This window comes from Mchenga conophoros, linkage group LG4 (genome assembly GCF_057382185.1).
Source record: "Mchenga conophoros isolate Kocher_MC1m ecotype Shallow Benthic linkage group LG4, M_conophoros_male_GT1.1, whole genome shotgun sequence".
Taxonomy (NCBI): Eukaryota; Metazoa; Chordata; class Actinopteri; order Cichliformes; family Cichlidae; genus Mchenga; species Mchenga conophoros.
In genome coordinates, this window is record NC_140529.1 from 31,088,331 (window position 1) to 31,109,281 (window position 20,951).

Here is a 20,951-nt window from a genome sequence, read left to right on the forward strand (position 1 = left end):
TATGCAGCTAATGCAACTTATTTTATTTATGCTTCACAAGAATTAAACTAAAACAATTGTGGCACTTCAGCATCAGAATTTATGGTCTTGACCATTTAATAAGCAGAAAACAGTGCAACTGTAATTCAAAAACAGATATATACATTATACATTTTAATTTATGCTTTCAGAAAATAAAAGCAAGATGGAGTTGAACAAGAACAGATTTTAAACATTTAAATAAAGCCTTGACATTTTCACTGGAAAGCTCAGGATTGGTTAAATCTGTTTAAAAGGGAAAATTTAAACCAGCGTTGCCTTTGAGGTGAAGAGCATGACTGTGTTGTCAATTGATGTGAAAGTCTTAAGAGTTTCACAAGCAACAAAGCAGTTTTTTATAAAAACATACTTTCAGTTATGAACTTTTTTTCAATTAAAGCATTTATTAAAGTTGAACTATCTATTCAAAAAAAAAAAAAAAGGGCCATAAATAAAGTATTCTCTGGGCTTCAGATTGCTTTCCTGTGTAATCCATTTGCTTAGATTAGTGGCAAGGTGACTGTAAAAGAACTTTCTTGTTCAAGTATTTGGAGGAACTACTTTACAGTCCTCATCAGTCTCCACTCCAACTTCTTCCTGTGAGGAAGCAGAATATTGCAGGTAATAGCAAGAACTTTATTTTATTCTTAAAAAAGATTTTTTTTTTTTAGTGTCTTAAACTCACCAGGAACTCCTTTTTGCTCTTTGGATAACCCTCGAGGATTGCATTTGTCATGTCTGAAGCCTAACACAAACAAGGTGCCAAACACTTTAATAACATATCCATATGCAGTTTCACTCACACTGATGAAAGGGATTGTACGGCATTTTTTAAATACATGGCATGCAATACGAAACATGAGCTACGAATACAAAAAGGAACTTAAGTGAAAAAGATTACCAGTCTCTTCCTCTTTTTCCACTCTTTAACGTAGAGATCTCGTTCTTTATAAACCTGCAAATTAAAAATAATAATATATATAAGCAGCTGGATAGCGTAGTGGTAAGGTTACACACCTTTGGAGCAGGAGTGGCAAGTTCAATACCCAACATCCACGTTGCAGGTCCAACGTTCGGAAGAAGGGACTGCTCTCACAGTTAGAGATTGATGAGGTACAAAAAAATGCTATGGCAAGGGGGAGCCAGTACAACAGGTTGGGGGGGAGATATCATTATCACCCCCACCAGAGATTGGGTACCAAGCCCCAAGTGCGCCAGAAGAAGGATTGTTGAGTGCAAGAGATCATGGCAAGCTGGATCCTTCGTTACCAAGACTACGTGAAGTACCCCGAGAGGCTTTACTAGATGATGTGAATGCAGCACTATGCCGCCACCATTACCGAGACTAACAAGCTGATCTACAGTGAAATGAGATGTTAAACAGCCACATGGGAGCAGTACCCTACTCTGTAGGAAAAAAACCCCAGCCCCATCCAAGGTCAACAACAGTATATGCACAGTTGACTCATGAATCATTAAGATTTTTATGACACTGTGGAAGACAGAGGACAACTGAAGGCTGTAGACCATGGTACTCAAACAGGGAGAAGGGACAGCGAGATGGGGATTCATTGGCAAATGGGTGCGATGACATAGCCTAGTTCCATAATTAAAATTTTACTGAAACGTGTGAATATGACAAATATGGAAAAAAAAAAAAAAAAGTCGGTAAGGGGGAAATACTTTTTCACAGCATTTATAAATAAGAGAGGCCATGGGACAGATCCCTGGTGGATTCCTCACCTTGTCCTTCTCCTCTGGCGTGATGTGATTTGAGGCCGACTTTATCTTCTCCAGTCGGGCTCTGTACCCAGAACACTCTGCTTTTAGCTCCTGGATCTCTGACACCATTTCCTCTGTTGTAAGGGAGCTGTTTAGCACCTTCAGTTCTGTCATCACAGATTTCACACAAATTTACAGAACATCCCCTTTCAAACATATGCAGTAGAACAAAAACAACACGTGTAGAGAAAAGAGAAGTGGGGACAAGCCTCATCGTAAACCGTTTACTGTATCAAACAGCCACATCTTGTGGCTTAACAGTGCGCAAAATCTGAGAAGATAGTGTCAGTGATTAGCAGAAAATGTCACCTGCATCCAGCTGCCTGCAGCTCTGGGTAAGGGATTGCACCTCTTCACTGAGCTCTGAGATCTGATGGTCTATTGCCTTCAGGTCTGCATCGTTCACATCTTTGAACTGAGCCTGTGGGACAGATTGAGTTATTCCGGTTACTTATAAATTATATGTGCATAATATTCCAGACAAACAGACTAACCTGGTCAGCAAAATAAATCTTTTGCTTGCCATATATTTTCTCCTTTATCTTGCCTTCCAGGGCCAGCAGCTCCATGGCTTTGACCACTGCCTGTTGGAAGAAATGTGTAAAAACCACTTAGTTGTAGGCTATGAAAAACAGGTTAATTTTAGGCATCTAATTGTCTCATTGAAGTGTTAAACTCGCCGTTTTGCCCAGACCATGTTGCTTTTGTAAATTAGAGAAGACATCCTGAGCGCTATAGGGCCGGTTCTTCTCATTTAGGTAGGCAAGGATGACGCCCGCCCCTGTGAATGACAGCAGGACAAGTTTAACGTTTATCTAAACTTACCATAACATTACACTTAACTTATACTAGAAGTAGATTTTCATGATTATGTTAATATCTAATAGTGTAATATCGCTGGCCACAATCATCATCCTAATCTATTTTAATATAAATATGATTCCCCTCCTTAAAACAAGTATATCGTTTGGAAAAGTGGAAGAAGAATAAAAACACGGAGCTCGTCTCAGCTAACGCTAGCTTGTAGCCGTTTGGCTAAACGTTTCCTTTTATCTGTGACTTTTAACAATCGTAGTTCGCTCAGTGCAAGCGACTGACAAGCCATCTAACTTGTTATAGCCTAGAATATAAACTTTTTACCTACCGTTATCTTTTTTACTCATTTCCAACTACTCCACTTTAGCTTTCCAGATCCGAGTTTCGCGCAAAACGTACGTCACGGAAAAGATCGTTCATGCTGAAAGATGCAACACACCAGCACAAAATCCGTCTTCTGCCTTCGCGTTTGAGCGCCCCTCTGTTAATTCTGCCCCAAAAGTTATTAAGTATGACAGGTTTAAAGTATCTCAATGGTTCTTTTACTTAAATTATTTTATGTTTAGTAGAACTTTATCTCCTTCTTCATTCCATGTCGTTAGCGATATCCCGAAAAAAAGTAGAGTGACACCTCTTTTTATTTGGCTGTTCTCAGAAGCAGTCAATTCAGTCCAAAACCTAACCTGTTCCCGGACGCAAATATTTATTCAGCTAATCACATGGTACCAACTCATACATGAAGACATGTGGACATGGTCGAGATGACCTGCTGACGTTCAAACAAAGCATCACAATGAGGGAAAAAAGGAGATTTGGATGACTTTGAACGTGGCATGGTTGTTGGTCTGAGAATCTTAGACACTGCTGACCTACTGGAATTTTCCCTCACAACCATATTTTCGGGTTTACTGAGAATGATCAGAAAAGAGTTGCTGCAATTCTCTGGGTGAAAATGTCTCAATGTCAGAGGAGAATGACCAGGGTGCAATAAACAAGATATACAGAAGAGCATCTCTAAATGTTGAACTTTGAAGAAAGATGGGCTACAGAAGAAAATCTTACTGGGTATCTCATCAAATTAAAAGGTTAGAAAAACGTTGCCTGGTCTGGTGGGTCTCAATTTGTGCTGTAACATTCAGATGGTAGGATCAGAATTTGATCTAAACATTAAAACAAATGTTGGTGCTGGTGGTGATATCATGTGTGGCATATTTTCTAGGCACAGTTTGGGCTGCTTAACCCTAGAACACTATCGCAATAAATAGTAACACAATCACTACTGCCAGGTGATATTTACCCATTATATAATAAGATCAACAAAAAGTATGTCATCAAAATATATCAAAATATCACAACATGACAAACTAGTGTGGTCTTCTTTTATTTTCAACTGTGCCATGTCTAACAAAATGAAAACAAACGTGTCACGGGGGGACCCTAAAATAATGCTCCAAAACAGAAAAATTAGGAATTGAAGAACAAAAAAATTCCTAAACAAAAACATAATGACACTGAAAAGCTGGTCTTTGGTCCACCCTTTCCTGGGACATTTGAGACTTCCCCTGCTGAGCATTGTTTAAATGCCACAGCCAACCTGTGTATTGTTAGTGACTATGTCTATCACCTTATGACCACAATGGCAATGAGTCAACTGTACTTTAAATGGCCAACAGGACACCTTTGACATGTGACCAAATGTGACACAAAATGTTTTTATTATCCAAAGACTGCTTTAGAGAAATCAAATTCCCTTGCAGCTCTTTGAAGTCCACAGCTATGATGATCCATCTAAAACGGAATAAAACACAAATGTCAAATTAGGCCGTGACTGGTTTTCTAGTTGTTCCAGAGCTTTTCGGTATTAAATGAAGTACATCTGAATTGCCTTAAGAGCACCTTTGATAAACAGAGAGACAGTTAATTGCAAACATTTTATTTAATATGATTTGCACATCAAAACATATCAAAACCAGTTACACAGAAGGAAATGCACTACTATGCACATTACATTACAAACAGCCTACAAATCCCTCATGATGAGGACTTCTCATAGAACAGCCTACAGAAACATTCTTGTTAACTGATATGGTCAAACCAAGTCCAACTAATTTAGTAACATTTATTTTCTGCAATTTCCCATCAGTTTACATTGTTCTATTTAAATTCTGAATCCAGCAGATTTTTTTCTATACTGTGCTAAAATTGCAGCTACGATTTTCTTCTCAAAATAACACAATTGAAAACAGTGATGTTTTTTCCCTCTATTAAACAACCAGCATTTTAACTTTTCATATGTGCATTTCAGTAAATCTCACTTGTGGCTCATGGAAATTTCAAGTGCCATTTCCACTCTAAAACACTATACAGACATGGTTTGTCCATGTATAGGAAATCAGGCCGACCAGCAAAAGCCACTATAAAATAACACTTAAAAAAAGATATGAGGTTAACTTCCTATCCAAACTTGATGTAAACAAGGTCGCCTATTAAGATTGTAAAAGAGCCTTGAGAATATAATTTTCTCTTTAAAAAAAAAAAAAAAAAGAAGGTCAGTTTGAAGGTCAACCAGATAGAATACAAGAGTGGTAAGACATAAAGAGACTATTTTAAATTTTTTCTTTAAAAAACAAAACAAAAACAAACAAAAAACTGAATCGCAAACAAACCCGAGGGCTCATTCCAGGTATTTAACATGCACACAAGGTAATTGAGCCATTTTAAAGGGCAGGAAAATGGAAAAAAAAATAAAATCAGAAATTACTCACACGCGAAAAAGAAGCATGTTCTGATGTGAGGAACAAATTCATTAACACAAATGTAACAGAGCTACTTTGGGCCACATAAGACTATTGTGACAAAATAAACTTTGAATGCGTTCCTGTTAGTCAAGAGAAAAGGAAAATAGAAAATGTTGAACTTTATCCAGATATCATTCACCTTCATTGAAGAACATAATCACTGACTAAATATGCAACTGCTGTCAAGTGTTTAAATTGTCTAAATGATTCTCTAAATGAATTCGATGGTGCACCATCAAATTAATCCTCTTCCATCAGATCGTGTTAAAGACAGCCGAGTATCAACATGAACATGAGCTACTACTTATTGAAGGGCTGATACATCCAAATACTGCAATGCCTAAATAAGCTTTTATATAAAAGGCTGTTGCACAATATCAGTACTAAAACATGGCTCAGCTCAACCAAGAGGAATGTCACATTTGGTCCTGTGTTAATAGCCCTGTATGTCTAGACCTCGGTGTAGAAAAGATCTGATGGCCTCTGGCTTTCATTTGAAGTCAACAAGTACTTGTACCTTGTAACTGAGTGGTGTGTAAAGTTACAAGACTGCAAAAAGGCTCAATAATGCTGGTATATTTAATGTTTGAATGTGTTTTATGTATGTTATTGTGTTACCTATTGCTCAGCCTACGAAGTAAAAGTTTTCTGGATGATCACATTTTCAAACTACAGCAAAGAGAGTCTGAAAAGATAGAAAATATGAAATACTTCACAGTGATAAACTGATGCTAATCAGGAGCAGGGGTGCTGGAACCTAAAACCATCTCCCACACACATTCTCATACTTTATCAACACACATTCAAGCTGTGCACACACAGACACACACACCTTACTGTGGTTTACCAAGCAGGCTAGACAAAAAGTTAGACCCCTGGCTCTCTCCCCGTCTAGAACCTGCACCTTCACTGAAGGGATCCAGCTGGTTTAGTTCAGACTGATCCAGCATCTCAAAGTCTTCTCCATCCAAGTCTGTGTCTAGCTCAGAGCTGGACTGCTTGCGATAGCTTCGGTGGGCCCCGGCCCTGGGGGGACCTTCTCTGCGTTGGGCAGCAGGAGGCCGTGGTTGCAGTGCCCCGACTATTGCTGCCTGGATCATGTTGCTGGCAATGACTCCAGCCAAGTCTCCAGTGATATTAGAGGCAGGTGGCAGGCTGCTAAGAGAAAGTTCAGCATCTAGATCCTCTTGGTCTGAGTCAAGATGAGATTCCACATCCAGCACTGAAGCCCGGTGACTAGCTAGCCCAGACAGACCCAGGCTAGGCAGTCCAATGCTCGTGTCATCATCATCATCCATCAGAGTGGCATCAGGGTTTATGGAGGGGAAGTCTGGGAGGTCCTGGGCAAAGGATTCTTCAGCATCACTATGCCTGTCAAAATCTGGCCGGAATACAGACAGGGAGAAGATCAGAAGCATGAACTAACCAGGAAATCGAGGTAAGAAGTCCGTCTTTTTGGCATACATACCCTCAGAGCCTTCAGTCAGTGGGGTCTGGCCACGTGACAGGTTAAATGTTCCATTGTCAGTATAAGAAACCTCAGCATCAGAATGCTCGGAGTCGGTCAGTGCAAGCTCCTTCGCAACAACAGCATCATCAAACTAGGAGACAAAATGAAATGGTTTAGGCTGTGCTGTGGTGCATTTTTTTAAGATGGCAGTCAAGCTGGTAACTCCGACTCTGACATAAACAGAGAAACATTCTTAGTTTGACTCTCTGCTTGTTTCTCATCCTTTTACCGTCTGCAGGCTTTGCCACAAACACACATTAACACAAAAATAAACAGGTACATTTTGTGACGTTCCTAACCACAACAGGAAATGGTGCTGACGTGCTGCTGTAGCTAACAGTGTGCTGAAAAAGCAATAGGTGCAGTGAATGTTTCATCTTTCGTTTCATTTTATAACCTTGTAACCAACACTGTTGACTAACAACAACTCATGTTCACTAAAAGAGAAAAAAAAAAAAACCTGGACAGACTTTAAATTTTAATTTATAGAATTGTAAAGACTAAGATTTTTTTCACAAATTCACATTACTCATTATGAACACTTTAAATATAAAAGTTTACTTCTGCTTTAGGAAGCATTTTGTGTATGTTGACATAATTACTAGATCGCAATATGAACAAAAACTATATTTGAAGACAAATTTCAGGAATGATGTCCCCGACTTTAAACAATAGAAAGGCAGGCATAGTGAGTAACAGTTTGATTAAAATATTAAGAGCTTTAGAAGTGCAACAGCCTTACTGTTGGGCAAAAAGCGGCCAACTCCTCCTCACTGTCACTGGCTTCACCCGAGGCTGCACCATGTAGAGGTCTTCGTAGGACTGCAGAGTGGAGTGACCAAGACAACAAATAATTACTGAGTCCAGCTTATTTTAACTGTAGTAGTTAAATACACAGTGTGCAGGACAACCAGTTTTAGAAATGGTTTGTAAAATTAGAACTGATTAACAGATTAATCAACAAACAAAGAAAAAAAACCCACTTTACATCACTATCTCTACTCTGATATTTGCACTTTGGTCTCATTTACTGGAATGGAAATTGTCTTAACAACAGTTTCATCTCAAACGAATAAATTTACATAAAATCCAGTTAGCTGCCAATTCTAGTAAAAATATACACGATACAATTTGGTTTACAACTTACACTGATTGTCAATGGGCTTTAACATCATGTATCCACGAACGCTGAAGTCCAGCCGCTGCAGGACTGGCTCCAGCTTGATGCCAAGATGCTGGAAAAGCTTGTGATAGGCTGCCAGAGGAGTCAGGAGAGTAGCTAACACTAGAGGAGGGGCAGAGAGAATACTAGTTAAGATAGAGAAGAGGGACATTTCTATTAAAGTGCAGTATTTCACTACAGAAAGATAGCCTGTTGACTTTTTTTTGTGATAAAGAAAAACTGAGGGACAGGGAATAGAGGTTTAATATGTAGAGTACAAGCTGATGTTTGGATTGTTTCAGACGTCAGATGTCCTCCTTGCCCAGCTTTGCAGCCTACTGGTTGAAGGTTAGGAGATTAGCTTGGTCTCTGTCTGACCTCCTTAGCTTTCTGCCTGGCTCTTTCACTCCTGCCTGGTCTGCCTCATCCACATTTTAATCACCTCACAGATCAGGCCCCGGTACTGAGCCCCCACAGATCTGGTTTCCCCACCCATGCACTTTTAATTAGACTAGTCAGGCAGAGTTTCTTTGCCAACATAGTTCTGTGAAGAGGCGTGGGTTTTTAATTAGAACTGGATAAACTGCTCGGACTCACAAGCAGAGTAGGAGAGCACTAATCCAGGAATGTAGCGTCCAATGATAGCCAAACAGCTGAACACTCCACAGGTCACGATGCAAAACTGTCACAGAAGAGCCGGAAAAACAAAAACAAACAAAAAACAAGCAAACAAACAAAAAACACACACACACACACACAGAAAATAGTCAACAACACCATATCGTGTTGACCATGGTGCACTTATCCACAGCTACAGTCACACTAGGGAAAACAGGAGACCGTATCACGACCAAAAGTATTCCAACCCCGTGCAATGAACATGTGGAATCTCTTCGAAATGGTAACTTTAAAGATGGCGAGCAGGACAATGACAAATCACAGTCAGTTGCAGTCTTTAAAGTGACAATGATAAAACAGCAATAACTGTGATTTAACTGGACAAAGATAGCTGCTCAGTAACTGATATTATACAGGAATATAACAAGAAAACAAGCAGCTGACTAGAACGATCTATTGCAAAGATAATCGTCACATGTAAGTTGTGTCCATCGTTACAGACCGACTCCAACTGTTTGTGTTTACAAATTAGACAACAATTTTCTTCAAGCCTCTGCCAAACTGTCTGAGCGACTCCAATAAGTCCAACTTGGACTGTGACTGGGTGTTGCCTCCCAACAGGTCGCCTTGTGATTAAAAAATGGTCTCCCAAAGGTTGATGGTTGAATGTTCAAAGGTTGCATGCTCAACCACAAGTTGCTCGCCCAATGTGAAAAAAATTCTGCGCAATCATTGGTCAACCGCCTATTTTTCCTCTAGTGTGACCGAGTTAATAAACCAGTGAAGGAAAAAAAATTAGAAAAGGATAATAGGTAAATCAAACAGGGATAACTTAAAAATCATACAATAGGTGTTGTGATACAGAATGAAGTCATTGTGTTATTGTGTGTAGCTCTCACTGTGCCAGGATTTTGACGCTTGTACTGCACAATACTGGATTTCACAACCACTCCACTGACCCAGGCCTCAGCAATATGGTGGCACAATTCAGGCACACTGAGGGTGCCAGGATGCACCAGACCCCAGCTAGACAGGGACACAATCATTTAACTCCTTACTGCTTAATCAACTCCTTATCATTCAACTAATGCTGCAATATGAGAATAAAAAAAACAACAAAAAAAAAAACAACAGTGGCTACAAACCTCTCATTTTCTGATTCATCCAGCTTTCTGACTGTAAAGGGAGAGAACATTCATCACTTTAAGAAACATTAAATATCACTGTGTAACATTATGTATACATTATTTAGACATTTGCTTGGCTTTCATCTACAGTGTCTTCGGGATTTTAAAAACCACTGCCAAAGATGAACCGTTTCATGACTAATACAGATCACTTTCAAAGTCCAGAGTACAAGGCTGCTGACTGATGTCACATTTATTCTAGGAACAAAAGTACATTTGCTACAGCCACAGTACATTAGGGATTGAATTGGCTGCATTTTGCACAATCTATGACATTCCAGAAGCGGAAAAAAAGGAAAATGCAGAATATGATGTATTCTCTTAAATATACAAATATACATTGAGACAAAATTTAGCACCTCTAATCTCTGGCCAGATCTTATTTCTCCAGGTATCTAGACAGACGAGTACAACCATGCCAGATGCCGACAGGAATATCAGGCGCAGTGAGGTCAGAGCGAAGAACCTGGCAGGGGATAAACCACAGAAAACACATGAACACAGTGCATCTATTTCTTGCTTTCATAGGCATAAACAATCACAGAGCAATGTAATTAAAAAGTTAATGCAAAATTAATTAAACCGCAAGACAGTCTGAGCAAATTCCATTTATTATTGTCAAAGTCAGAATAAGAAAGAAAGCCCACCCTCTGGTGTCTTACACAAATGTATTTTAAACAAGAAGGTTGGCAGTAAGTAGAGTATTTGACCATTTCTTTTAACTCCACACACTACTGTAATATCAATTATATCAATAAACATTTAGATGATATTAATCCAACAGACTAACAGATGTTCATATTGTAAAAAATGTGGTCTAACTATACATAAGGTTTCAGGGTTTTTTCCATCTTTCTGTCTTGCACACAACCCTAACTAAATCCCAACTGCTGCTCCATTTTCAGATCACAAGACTCCAAAATGTAATGGGAACAACAATGCTGCAGGATTCTGCCAATCACCGGTTAGAGATTAACCTAACAAAGAATTTGCTGGCAGAACAAGGGGTGTCAGTATTTGGGTTAATGCTGTAATTAGAAGTGACAGTAACAAAAGCAATGTGAAAATGTTTATGGAAAGTTGGGTCACTGAAAAATGAGAACACAACAAGTGCTCAGCACTGAAAATGCAGCTCGTGGTTTCACGAGTTTGTCATCCGCCACCTGTATGTTGAAAATCAGGACAACCCTGTCCTACTGTGAGAGCGGCTGCCCTTGTTAATGTCTAACTTTCAGTCACTTTGGGGTTACAGCTGCATCACTCTGGGCTGAAAATGGCCTGCACCATTATGTGTGTGCAGAAGCAAAGATAAAGCAGATGCAGTGTAAACGTTCTGAAACGCTTGGTGGTCTAATCAAATTCAGGCTGAACGCCAGAACTCTGCAAACATGCCCACCAGTCAGGCTTTCTTTCCATGTGTCAGGTCAATGATCCTTCCTGTACATCTAGCAATACCCAGGTCAACTAAGTAAGCCAAAATTTGGCCCAGTGAAACACTCAAACATACTTACATATTCATATAGTGAAACAACTTCCCCTCTTATCCCCATGACACTAACTGTAGATTTGACCTTTACAGGCTCACTGGTAAAATTGGTAGAGATAATCCACAGCATTACACAGATTTCAAGATTAAAAGCAACAGTTTGGAGCATTAAAGTTGAGTGAAAAGTCCCTGCAGAGTGTGCATAAAAATAGTACCGCCACTCAGCCAGCTGCTTTATCTTGAACTGACAGGCAAAATATTTGCATTGTGTATAAGAACCATCTGCTTCCAGTCACGCTGTCTTGCCTCTTGGTGTTGTCTGGATGTCGGCAACTGTAACACAGAGACACTGAGGAAACATAACTCACAAACTAACACAAGCTAAAACTTACCAGAACACAACGTTGATCACAATGTAGAGGAGGACACAATGAAAGGGTTTTTCCCAGACCAGGACAGACTGCAGGTAGGTCAGGACAGGCTCATAGGGCCCCAGCCTGGACTGGAGAGCAGCTTTGACAGCTCGTACTTGGCCATCTCTTTCGCTAGAGCATGAACGACTTCGAAGGCAGATATCAGCGCTCTGATTAGCAGAGCAATCCCCCACGTCTGCCCCTTGCATTGTTCCAGTGTGAGTCATCTCAGCGTCCTACTCCTGACAAAGTAAGCCTGTAAAATAAAGATTTAAGCTAAGTGGAACCATGTAAACAGCTTCATAAGGAGCGCCACAGCGCCGCTCCACTAACATTTATGCTAACGGATTTTTAAGCTAAAAGCAAATGACGCCAGCCAAACCACTTTATTATGGTCTAACAACACACATTTGACTATATTAAAATAAAATATTTTATCAAAGCAAATGGATAAACGTTTCAAAAGCAGCTAACACTTACTATTTTGTCATTTTTTTGCAGAAATGCGGCGCTCGATTCGGAGAACTTACAATATGGCGTCACCTGTTTTTCTGAGCCGTCAGCGGCCCAATCACAATACACTTTGGCCCTGCGTCATGAGGCATTCAGGTGCAGTAGGAACATCTTTGCTTATTTTGAAGCACTTCGTCGGCAAAGTTGAAAATGAAAGCGCTATTGCGACTGTAATTTTCCACACCAAAAACCTAACCCATTTTCGATTAAGCTGTCCACAACCACCCACTTCTTCCCTCTTTATTCATCATGATTTTAAGCCTATTAAAAATATAATCTCGTACAATTCATTACTTACGACCTATTAATGAAAACGGCTTGTTATGAAAAGAACTTTACTTCCCTGTCTAAATTATCTAAATTTAACTGTATACCTGTTTATTTAGCTACTGTAATTTATCTCATAGACAGTGGGCTTACAGTTGAGCATTTTAAAATGTGTCTACACTGTCCCCTTGTGGTCACATTCTATAATGACATTGATGAATACAAACAAGGGGAACATTATTATTATTATTATTATTATTATTATTATTATTATTATATAATGTTTATAATGAAAGGATGTGCAGCAGGTTAGACTGATTACAGATGGAAGCTGTACTAAAGAGTGTGCTGAGTACATTGAAGAGCTAATGAATAACGAAAATAACAGAGGGGAGAGATGGAGGACAGTTAGTGAATCAGGAAGGGCAGAGGATTAGTAAGGAGGAAGTAGCTATGAAGAGAATGAAGGGGATGAAGAGTGGAGAGGCAGTTGGCCAAGATTACATAAGTGTGGAGGTATGGAGATGTCTATGAGAGTGGAATTTTTTAACCATATTGTTTAACACAATCTTGGAGAATGGAGAATCTGAGGAATGGAGAAGTGTGTTGGTATACATTTTCAAGAACAAGGGATAATATTCAAAGCTCTACTTGGGCGAAAAGCTGATAAGCCATACAATGAAGCTATGGGAAAGAGAAATTGAATAAAGGTGATGATCAGGAAGCTGCAGTCTGGCTTAAAAATGAAAAAGAACAATACAGATGCGATGTTTGCTTTCAGAGTCTTGATTGAAAAGCATATAGACGGTCAGAAAGAGTTGCATTGTGTAGACCAGGCAACAAAGCAAGCTGGGGTGTGCAGTAAGAGTGTCTCTGAGCCCCTTCTTGCTTGCATTGGTGATGGACAGGTTGACAGATGATGTAAGGCATATTTTACGGTTCCTTACAGCACTACACACTCCGACACGACCGGTGGCAGCACACGTTTAGAGTCGCCTTGCGACTCGCTAACCAACAGTAGAAGAAGTCTGCTTGAAGCGTCACCGCAGGACCAAGCGGGAAGGAGCGGGCAGAGGTGAAGCGGTGTGAAAGCAGTGGCTATTTTCTTCTATTATTTAGCTAGCAGGCAGACTACAAGAGCTAGCTAAATAAGGGGCGACTGAAGACGGAACATGCCGCGGGAAATCATAACGCTTCAGCTCGGACAGTGCGGAAACCAAAGTACGTGCAAAGACGTTGATAGCGTTGAAACCGCTACAGCTTTTTTTATTGTTAGCTGTGCGAGATGTCATCAGATTGCCATGTATTCTGCTGTGTAACGACAGTAGCTAACTGCTAATAATAAGTCGAGCTAACTTTAAATGTAACAGAAACAACGACCTTGTATCCTAGCTTACCAATTGACTAATAGTGTCTATAAACATAATGTTAACTTGTGCATATTGTGTGGTTACCATCAGGTGCCTTTATGATATGCATTTTATGGTAACGGGCATCCGTGCATTTAGAGTAAAGTTGTACCAGTTTGAGTAGTCAAAATGAACATGTTTTGTTTACTTGTGCCCCTTCCCTGTTACTCAGTCGGATTTGAGTTTTGGAAGCAGCTGTGTGCTGAGCATGGCATAAGTCCAGAGGGGATTGTTGAGGAGTTTGCTACAGAAGGGACCGACAGAAAGGATGTATTCTTCTATCAGGTAAGTGGAGCAGAAGTATTCTGCTTCGTAGCACATAGTCTCTTGCTATGTGTTACAATCAGCCTACATTTTCTGCACCGCAGAGTGTACAACGTCTCCAGTGTGATGATGCTTCTATGCAGCTGAAGTGCAATCATATTATTTGCGACTAGGTGGCATGCTTGTATCGTAAACTGTAAGAACCAAGCTCCTGCAGGGAGACGACAAGCTCAACACTGCAGTGTTTTCATCTAACCGCTTGTTTTTGATTAAAACCCCAAAGGCTGACGATGAGCACTACATCCCTCGTGCAGTTCTCCTCGACTTAGAGCCCCGCGTGATCCACTCCATCCTTAACTCCCCATATGCAAACCTGTACAACCCAGAGAACATCTACCTGTCTGAGCATGGTGGAGGTGCTGGGAACAACTGGGCTAGTGGCTATGCACAGGTGATCACCTGATATAACCTACTTTTTTCTTTTTGTTTTTTTTACCCTTACCCCATTAATCTCAATAAAAAATTTAATAACACATCTAAAATCTGCTCTGGATTCTCTACCTCTAGGGAAAAAAAATTCAAGAAGACATCTTCGACATTATTGACAGAGAGGCAGATGGCAGCGACAGCTTGGAGGCAAGTTTATCTTTTATCACATACTGACTATCCCAGAGGGCTGGGACGATTGAGGCTGTGGCAGTGTGGAATTTTAAAAATTGATTTAAGAGTAAATTGATATGGATGTGTGTAGAAATATTACATTTTTAAGAGCAGCTTGAAACTGTAGCCTAAACCTTATTCATGCATTAAAGTGTCAGGTATTTGTTGTTAATGTGAGGGGATTACTTTTGAACCTGTTGAAATTACAGGGATTTTCTGTCTGATATGGATATACTTACACCTTGTAGCTTGTTTTGTGTTTCTTTGTAGTTTTGTGGTCATGCTGCAGTTCCATTTGTCTCTTTGTGATCTGGTTAACTGGTAATGTCTGTCATCATTTTGTGTCGCTCTGTGGTCATTTTGTGTCTCTTTGTAGTGGAGCAGTTGGTGTCTCAGTGTCTCTTTGTTGTCATTTTGCGATCATTTTGTCTTTCTTTGTGGTCACGTGGGCAGTTTTGGTGTCTCTGGGGTTGATTTGTGTTTCTTTTCAGTGACTTTTTGGAGGTGAAGCTCAGTCTAGACTGAGTAAACCCATTCGTTGTCTGAATACTGTTATGGAGTGGTGGATTTTACTCAGGCATGATTTCTCTCAGTCTTTAAGGCTTGCGTTTTGTTTTTGTTGTGGTAAAATGCATGTAGAAATGAATGACTTGATAGAAACGGCATGCTAAAATGGTGCCAGAGCCTGTCATCTTAAAACCAGCACAGCCCTAGCCATGCCTCACTATTATTCTTAGCGTCCTTTTTTTTTTTTTGGGGTGAGCTTTCTTCAGCTGCCAACCTCCCATAAAATAACAGTCGCATTTCCTTTCGAAGGTCTGCAATTTCTGTAACTCATTCACATTATGACCCCACATTATTATTTAGTGTGTGCACTCGTGTGTGCATTGGATAGGAAGGTGGGCCGAGCTGCTGTGGGCATGTGTATGTTGGCAGGGTGTGGCGTGCGGTATGTCTGGTGATAATAGCCGGGCGAGTGAAGAAGGCAGGTATTACTGGGCTGTCTTGGGGGGGTGAGGGAGCCTATTTGTGAGGTGGGGCTGCGTTCCCATTTATATAACTGCAGAGGAAAAGAGGCATTTGCACACCCACAGGCACATTTAACGTTCTGCTTCAGAAGAGTTCACAGTAAGGTTCGCACATGTGTGGCGCACTCTGTAGCTTGAAATTGAAGGTATTGAGTGATCCTTTGTCTTTGCAGGGATTTGTCCTGTGTCACTCGATTGCTGGGGGGACAGGCTCGGGGCTTGGATCCTATCTCCTGGAGAGGCTCAATGACAGGTCCGCATGCACATACTCGACTTGATCCCTTGTATTTCTTTTTCTTGCAGTATAGTACGAGCAAATAATATATAATTTCTGTCCCACAGGTACCCAAAGAAGCTGGTTCAGACTTACTCAGTCTTCCCAAACCAGGATGAGATGAGTGATGTGGTTGTTCAGCCATACAACTCACTGCTGACGTTGAAGAGACTCACTCAGAATGCAGACTGCGTGGTGAGCAGCAGCATTATAAAAAGGAAAAAAAGAAAGGATACTAATTAATCCCATTGCTTTCTTGGCATCATTACACACCAATGACATAAATAATCTCACAAGATGGCATAGGGATATAGCAATCAGCATTTTTGGAAACCCTATAACCATGCCATGCAAAATAAAGTTAAAACAAACCAAATTGTTCAGCTATTCCACCCAATAAAATTTAACATGTTGAGATGAGATGTCTTAACATGTGCTTACTGGCCACTTTATTGGGTACAGCTGTTTAGTTTCCTGTTTATGCAGACATCTAAAAATCCAATCACATGGCAACAACCCAATGCATGTTGTGCATCTAGACTTGGTTAACATGACTGAGTTAGAATGGGGGAAGAAAGGTGATTTTGAATGCGGCATGGTTGTTGGTTCCAAATGGGCTGATCTGAGTATTTCAGAAACTGCTGACCTACTGGGTTTTTTCCCACACAACGATGTCTAGGGTTTACAGAGAATGGGGCCCCCCCAAAAAGAAAAGGAAAATATCCAGGGAGTGTCAGTTCTCCAAAAATGCCTTGTCAGCAGTCAGAGGAAGAAGGGCTAGGCCAAACCTGCGGCAGTTATGAGACACTATCATGTCAATATGGACCAAAATCTCTGAGGAGTGTGTCCAGCACCTTGTTGAATCTGTGTTATGAAGAACTAAGGTGGTTCTGAAGGCCAGAGGGAGTCTAACACGGTATACCTAATAAAGTGGCCAGTGAGTACTTAAAGTCTGTATACTACTGTAGCTATCTCCTTTTATAAGGAACCCATACTTCACTGAAAAGGTTTCTTTAAGGTCTGTTTTATGTTAATTTTAACTTTTCAGTGTGACATTATAACACAGATACAAAAACTGTTAAATATTTTCCCCCCAATTTGACTACTCTGTTGGAATTTGTCTTTTAAAGTGAAATTATGTGACACTTGGCTTTAAGCACTACAGCTTAATTGCTGACGGTGCCTTTGATGGATGCTTTTTATGGCATTTTGTTTATATTTTGAATTGCACAATCTTGTTTTATGATGCTACTGACAGATAGAGACTGTCTAACTCTTATCTTTTCCTTTGTTGAAGATCTACTCTTGAGGCTGCTTCACTACTTGTCTAGCAGGCTAATAAAGAAGCAAATTGGAGTGCCAGCCTTGAGCCCTAGCAAATCCTATCTAATATCGAACTTATTAAATCTAAGTCCTGAATTGGTGATTGTATTAGTCTGAGATGCTCTGACAGTCTAATGGTGTTTCCCCTTTAATACCTACTTCCTCCAGGGTCTTGCATAAGGCCCCCATGTTGATTAAATTAGCCGCAGAGCTAATAGAATCTGCCCAAGAATTGGTCCCTCTGTTGAGACTGTACAGTGTGTCTTTTATATTCAACTCCTCTAACAACAGCACACTGTATTGCTTCTTAAGAGGTTCCTTTACTGCATCATTACTGCGATATCCTCTCACCCTTTCTTTAACATTGTAGTAGTGTATTGGCTTTCACTATACTGTTTTGCTGGAGAGTTTTTCCCTCTCCCTTGTTTTTCCTCTTCATTTGTCTAATCATTGCCCTTTGTATGTGAACTGTGCTTGTGCGTCAGGTGGTTTTGGATAACACCGCTCTAAATCGGATTGCCACCGACAGGCTGCATATCCAGAACCCCTCATTCTCCCAGATCAATCAGCTGGTGAGTGAGTGATATAACACTGTGTTAGAGCCTCTGCCTCTCTTTTTGGTTGTCAGTCAGCAGGTCTTAGTTATAGGTGTAGTTTGCAGTCTTCCTTGATGTATTTGAACAAAGACAAATGTTGAGACAGACTGCGCGAGACGTGGCGCCCAATGCAGAAATTACAAGATGCACAAACTAGTTTGACAAGTTAGTTGAACTTTAAAATGGATTTCAGATTTCTTGAAAAGAACCACACTTGGCTTCACTTTCCAAACAGTTTAAAAGTGCTTGACTTGAGCTACACTTTTTTTAGGGCCAAGTGGCAAAAAAAAAGAAAAGCTTAGGGTTTGATTTACATTTGGGTGCGTGGTTGTTGTTTGTTTTTTTTTATAATATATTTTTATTATTTTGTGGGAAGATGAAAAATTTGTGTTTTCACTAGAGCTGATCAATAATTTTAGTTGTTCTATCAATAAAGTATCTGTCTTTTAAACACAGCTATTGAGCATATAGTGCACAAATAACATTTCAAAGGAGCTTAATTTGTCAATGTCTGCTTTAACATTCATACATGCAGGTTTCCACCATTATGTCTGCAAGCACAACCACTCTGCGCTACCCAGGCTATATGAACAATGACCTTATTGGCCTGATCGCATCTCTCATCCCCACACCACGTCTCCACTTCCTTATGACTGGATACACACCTCTCACTACTGACCAGTCGGTGAGTTGCGTCCCTTGTGATGCGTGTGAAATTAGAAAATAATCCCGATGGTGTTGCGTTTGAAATCAATCACCCTGCTGTGTCTCAGGTTGCTAGTGTGAGGAAAACCACAGTGCTGGACGTGATGAGGAGACTCCTACAACCCAAGAATGTGATGGTGTCCACAGGAAGAGAGAGGCAGCCTAGCCACTGCTACATCGCCATCCTCAACATCATCCAGGGGGAGGTTGACCCAACACAGGTACAATTGTACATCTGTTGTCTGAGGTGTTGAACTGATCCAACATAATTATGTTAGGACTATATTTAAACATATGTGAACTGACTCTAGGTACATAAAAGCCTCCAAAGGATCCGGGAACGTAAACTTGCCAGCTTTATTCCCTGGGGTCCCGCCAGCATCCAGGTGGCTCTGTCCAGAAAGTCCCCGTACCTGCCCTCAGCTCACCGAGTCAGCGGCCTGATGATGGCCAACCACACAAGTATCTCCTCTGTAAGTGCATATTGGAAAGTTATGTTCAGTTCCAGTGTGTAGCTATGTAGTGGAGACCTTAATCTGTCCTTGTTCATAGTTGAGGATATGCAGTGAGCTGCCCAAGCAGCATTTCATGGGGGATTCCAGGAAAAATTAGGTTTTGGATTATCATGCTGCCAAACAAGACATTTCCTCAAAACTAAGTAATCTTTTTACTGGTTTAAAACGAGTTGTAAAACTAAAAGAAGCTATAGCCATGTCATTTCATTATATTACTCAATCTAAGGTGATTTAGAAAGCCTTTACTGGTGGTTATATTGCTGTGCTTTGTTTTCTCATGAATGTAGGTTCCAAAATTAAAGCAAGGGGAAATTAGTGTTACACAGAAGTTTCAGTCATGCAATAGACTTCATTTCTTTCCCGTAACACCAAGGCAAAGAAACAAAACAGAAAGTGTGATTGTTCTAAAAAAAAATCTGAAAAAGAACCTTTTGGTTCTTTTCTCACTTTGGGATGTTAGCGTTGATGTCACTTTTTCTTTTTTGCTGTCCCGCAGTTGTTTGAGCGGACATGCAGGCAGTACGACAAACTGCGTAAGCGCGAGGCCTTCCTGGAGCAGTTCCGCAAAGAGGACATATTCAAGGACAACTTTGATGAGCTGGACAACTCGAGGGAAGTTGTCCAACAGCTGGTAGACGAGTACAGCGCAGCAACAAGGCCTGACTATATTTCCTGGGGCACGCAAGAACAGTGAACAGACTTTGTCTTTTATACTTAATTCTCGCTTCTGGACAAAAATAGTTTTCTTTCACACAGATATCACAGAATAGTTATTTGGCTATAACTGCTTTTCTGGATAAAAACGATATTTATTGGCTTGCTTTAACATGTAATAACATAGTGTTTGTGTCTCCAAATTAGAGACTTTCATGACTATTAACCAGACAAAGTAAATGCATCACATCCTGCAGATTCTGAACCCCCAGTTTATATGAAGTGTTCTCAACCTTAACAGCTCTGTGAAATAAAAGAGCACTAATTATAGAAAATCCTGTACAAAGCATCAACAGCTGTTGTCTCCAAAACATCTGTAAATATACCCGTTTCTGTATTTTTATTGTTAATCTCTTGCAGCAATGTTATTTACAGTTATCCTCAGTCTAAATCAACATTTTGCCTTGTTTTGGTCTATTTTTATACAAAGTACTGTACTTTAGTTTTTGTGCACTTGGTAGGCAGAGAGGTGTCCTTGCATATAGATGGAACTGACAGAAAGCAGTAGCATGCTGGTTAATGTGGTGCGCTGTACCATCTGTATGCTGCTGATACACATTGCTCATTTGTTATCACAGTACATGACCAACAAGAATGTCAAGTTGAAGTTGGATTGGAGCCATAAATGGTGTTGAAATACCTGCCATAAAAACAGCATTGACATTTTAACAGCATTTGTCCTCTAAAGAAAATGAGTTTGTGCAGCTGAACACAGTACAAGGATATATCTAATTTAAACACTTCATCTCTATGCCTGTAAATATTCTTGATTCACTGGCTTCCCCTGTGTTGTCTAAAAGTGAATATACTGCTACATTTCGCTTGCCTGTTGGACCTGTTTTAAACTGAATAAAAACATTTTCTATTATTTTAATTCTTACCTGAAATGTCTC

General features: G+C 40.1%; 3 protein-coding genes across 3 annotated transcripts; 1 reads left to right on the plus strand and 2 right to left on the minus strand.

Moving 5' to 3' along the window:
• Nucleotides 1–138: 138 nt before the first annotated feature.
• On the minus strand, nucleotides 139–3,314 carry psmc3ip (PSMC3 interacting protein). Its single transcript, XM_085271757.1, has 8 exons — nucleotides 2,945–3,314; nucleotides 2,481–2,581; nucleotides 2,295–2,384; nucleotides 2,110–2,221; nucleotides 1,762–1,907; nucleotides 920–973; nucleotides 704–763; nucleotides 139–615 (listed from the first exon to the last, which is right to left on the minus strand). The coding sequence occupies exons 1-8, from the start codon at nucleotides 2,961–2,963 to the stop codon at nucleotides 559–561; spliced, it is 639 nt and encodes a 212-aa protein (XP_085127883.1). The 5' UTR covers nucleotides 2,964–3,314; the 3' UTR covers nucleotides 139–558.
• Nucleotides 3,315–4,533: 1,219 nt separating this feature from the next.
• On the minus strand, nucleotides 4,534–12,380 carry retreg3 (reticulophagy regulator family member 3). The gene is made up of 10 exons (XM_085271760.1): nucleotides 12,271–12,380; nucleotides 11,770–12,046; nucleotides 10,251–10,357; nucleotides 9,850–9,880; nucleotides 9,604–9,730; nucleotides 8,684–8,768; nucleotides 8,072–8,209; nucleotides 7,667–7,746; nucleotides 6,883–7,015; nucleotides 4,534–6,795 (listed from the first exon to the last, which is right to left on the minus strand). The coding sequence occupies exons 2-10, from the start codon at nucleotides 12,015–12,017 to the stop codon at nucleotides 6,248–6,250; spliced, it is 1,497 nt and encodes a 498-aa protein (XP_085127886.1). The 5' UTR covers nucleotides 12,018–12,046; nucleotides 12,271–12,380; the 3' UTR covers nucleotides 4,534–6,247.
• Nucleotides 12,381–13,513: 1,133 nt separating this feature from the next.
• tubg1 (tubulin, gamma 1) lies at nucleotides 13,514–20,938 on the plus strand. Its single transcript, XM_085271761.1, has 11 exons — nucleotides 13,514–13,791; nucleotides 14,152–14,264; nucleotides 14,527–14,694; nucleotides 14,811–14,879; nucleotides 16,105–16,184; nucleotides 16,274–16,400; nucleotides 18,014–18,100; nucleotides 18,660–18,809; nucleotides 18,898–19,050; nucleotides 19,141–19,302; nucleotides 19,841–20,938. The coding sequence occupies exons 1-11, from the start codon at nucleotides 13,743–13,745 to the stop codon at nucleotides 20,036–20,038; spliced, it is 1,356 nt and encodes a 451-aa protein (XP_085127887.1). The 5' UTR covers nucleotides 13,514–13,742; the 3' UTR covers nucleotides 20,039–20,938.
• Nucleotides 20,939–20,951: the final 13 nt, after the last annotated feature.

What these genes read in the sequence shown, in the direction of transcription:
- tubg1 (XM_085271761.1), top strand. Translation starts at nt 13,743, where the DNA reads ATGCCGCGGGAAATCATAACGCTTCAGCTCGGACAGTGCGGAAACCAA. An exon ending in GGGCTAGTGGCTATGCACAG is followed by an intron (nt 14,695 to 14,810) that starts GTGATCACCTGA and finishes CTCTACCTCTAG; the next exon opens with GGAAAAAAAATTCAAGAAGA. An exon ending in GGGAGGTTGACCCAACACAG is followed by an intron (nt 19,051 to 19,140) that starts GTACAATTGTAC and finishes AACTGACTCTAG; the next exon opens with GTACATAAAAGCCTCCAAAG.
- retreg3 (XM_085271760.1), bottom strand. Translation starts at nt 12,017, where the DNA reads ATGACTCACACTGGAACAATGCAAGGGGCAGACGTGGGGGATTGCTCT. An exon ending in GTGATCAACGTTGTGTTCTG is followed by an intron (nt 10,358 to 11,769) that starts GTAAGTTTTAGC and finishes ATCCCCTGCCAG; the next exon opens with GTTCTTCGCTCTGACCTCAC. An exon ending in AGCGTCAAAATCCTGGCACA is followed by an intron (nt 8,769 to 9,603) that starts GTGAGAGCTACA and finishes CTTCTGTGACAG; the next exon opens with TTTTGCATCGTGACCTGTGG.
- psmc3ip (XM_085271757.1), bottom strand. An exon ending in CTGCAGGCAGCTGGATGCAG is followed by an intron (nt 1,908 to 2,109) that starts GTGACATTTTCT and finishes CTGTGATGACAG; the next exon opens with AACTGAAGGTGCTAAACAGC. An exon ending in AGAGCAAAAAGGAGTTCCTG is followed by an intron (nt 616 to 703) that starts GTGAGTTTAAGA and finishes GCTTCCTCACAG; the next exon opens with GAAGAAGTTGGAGTGGAGAC.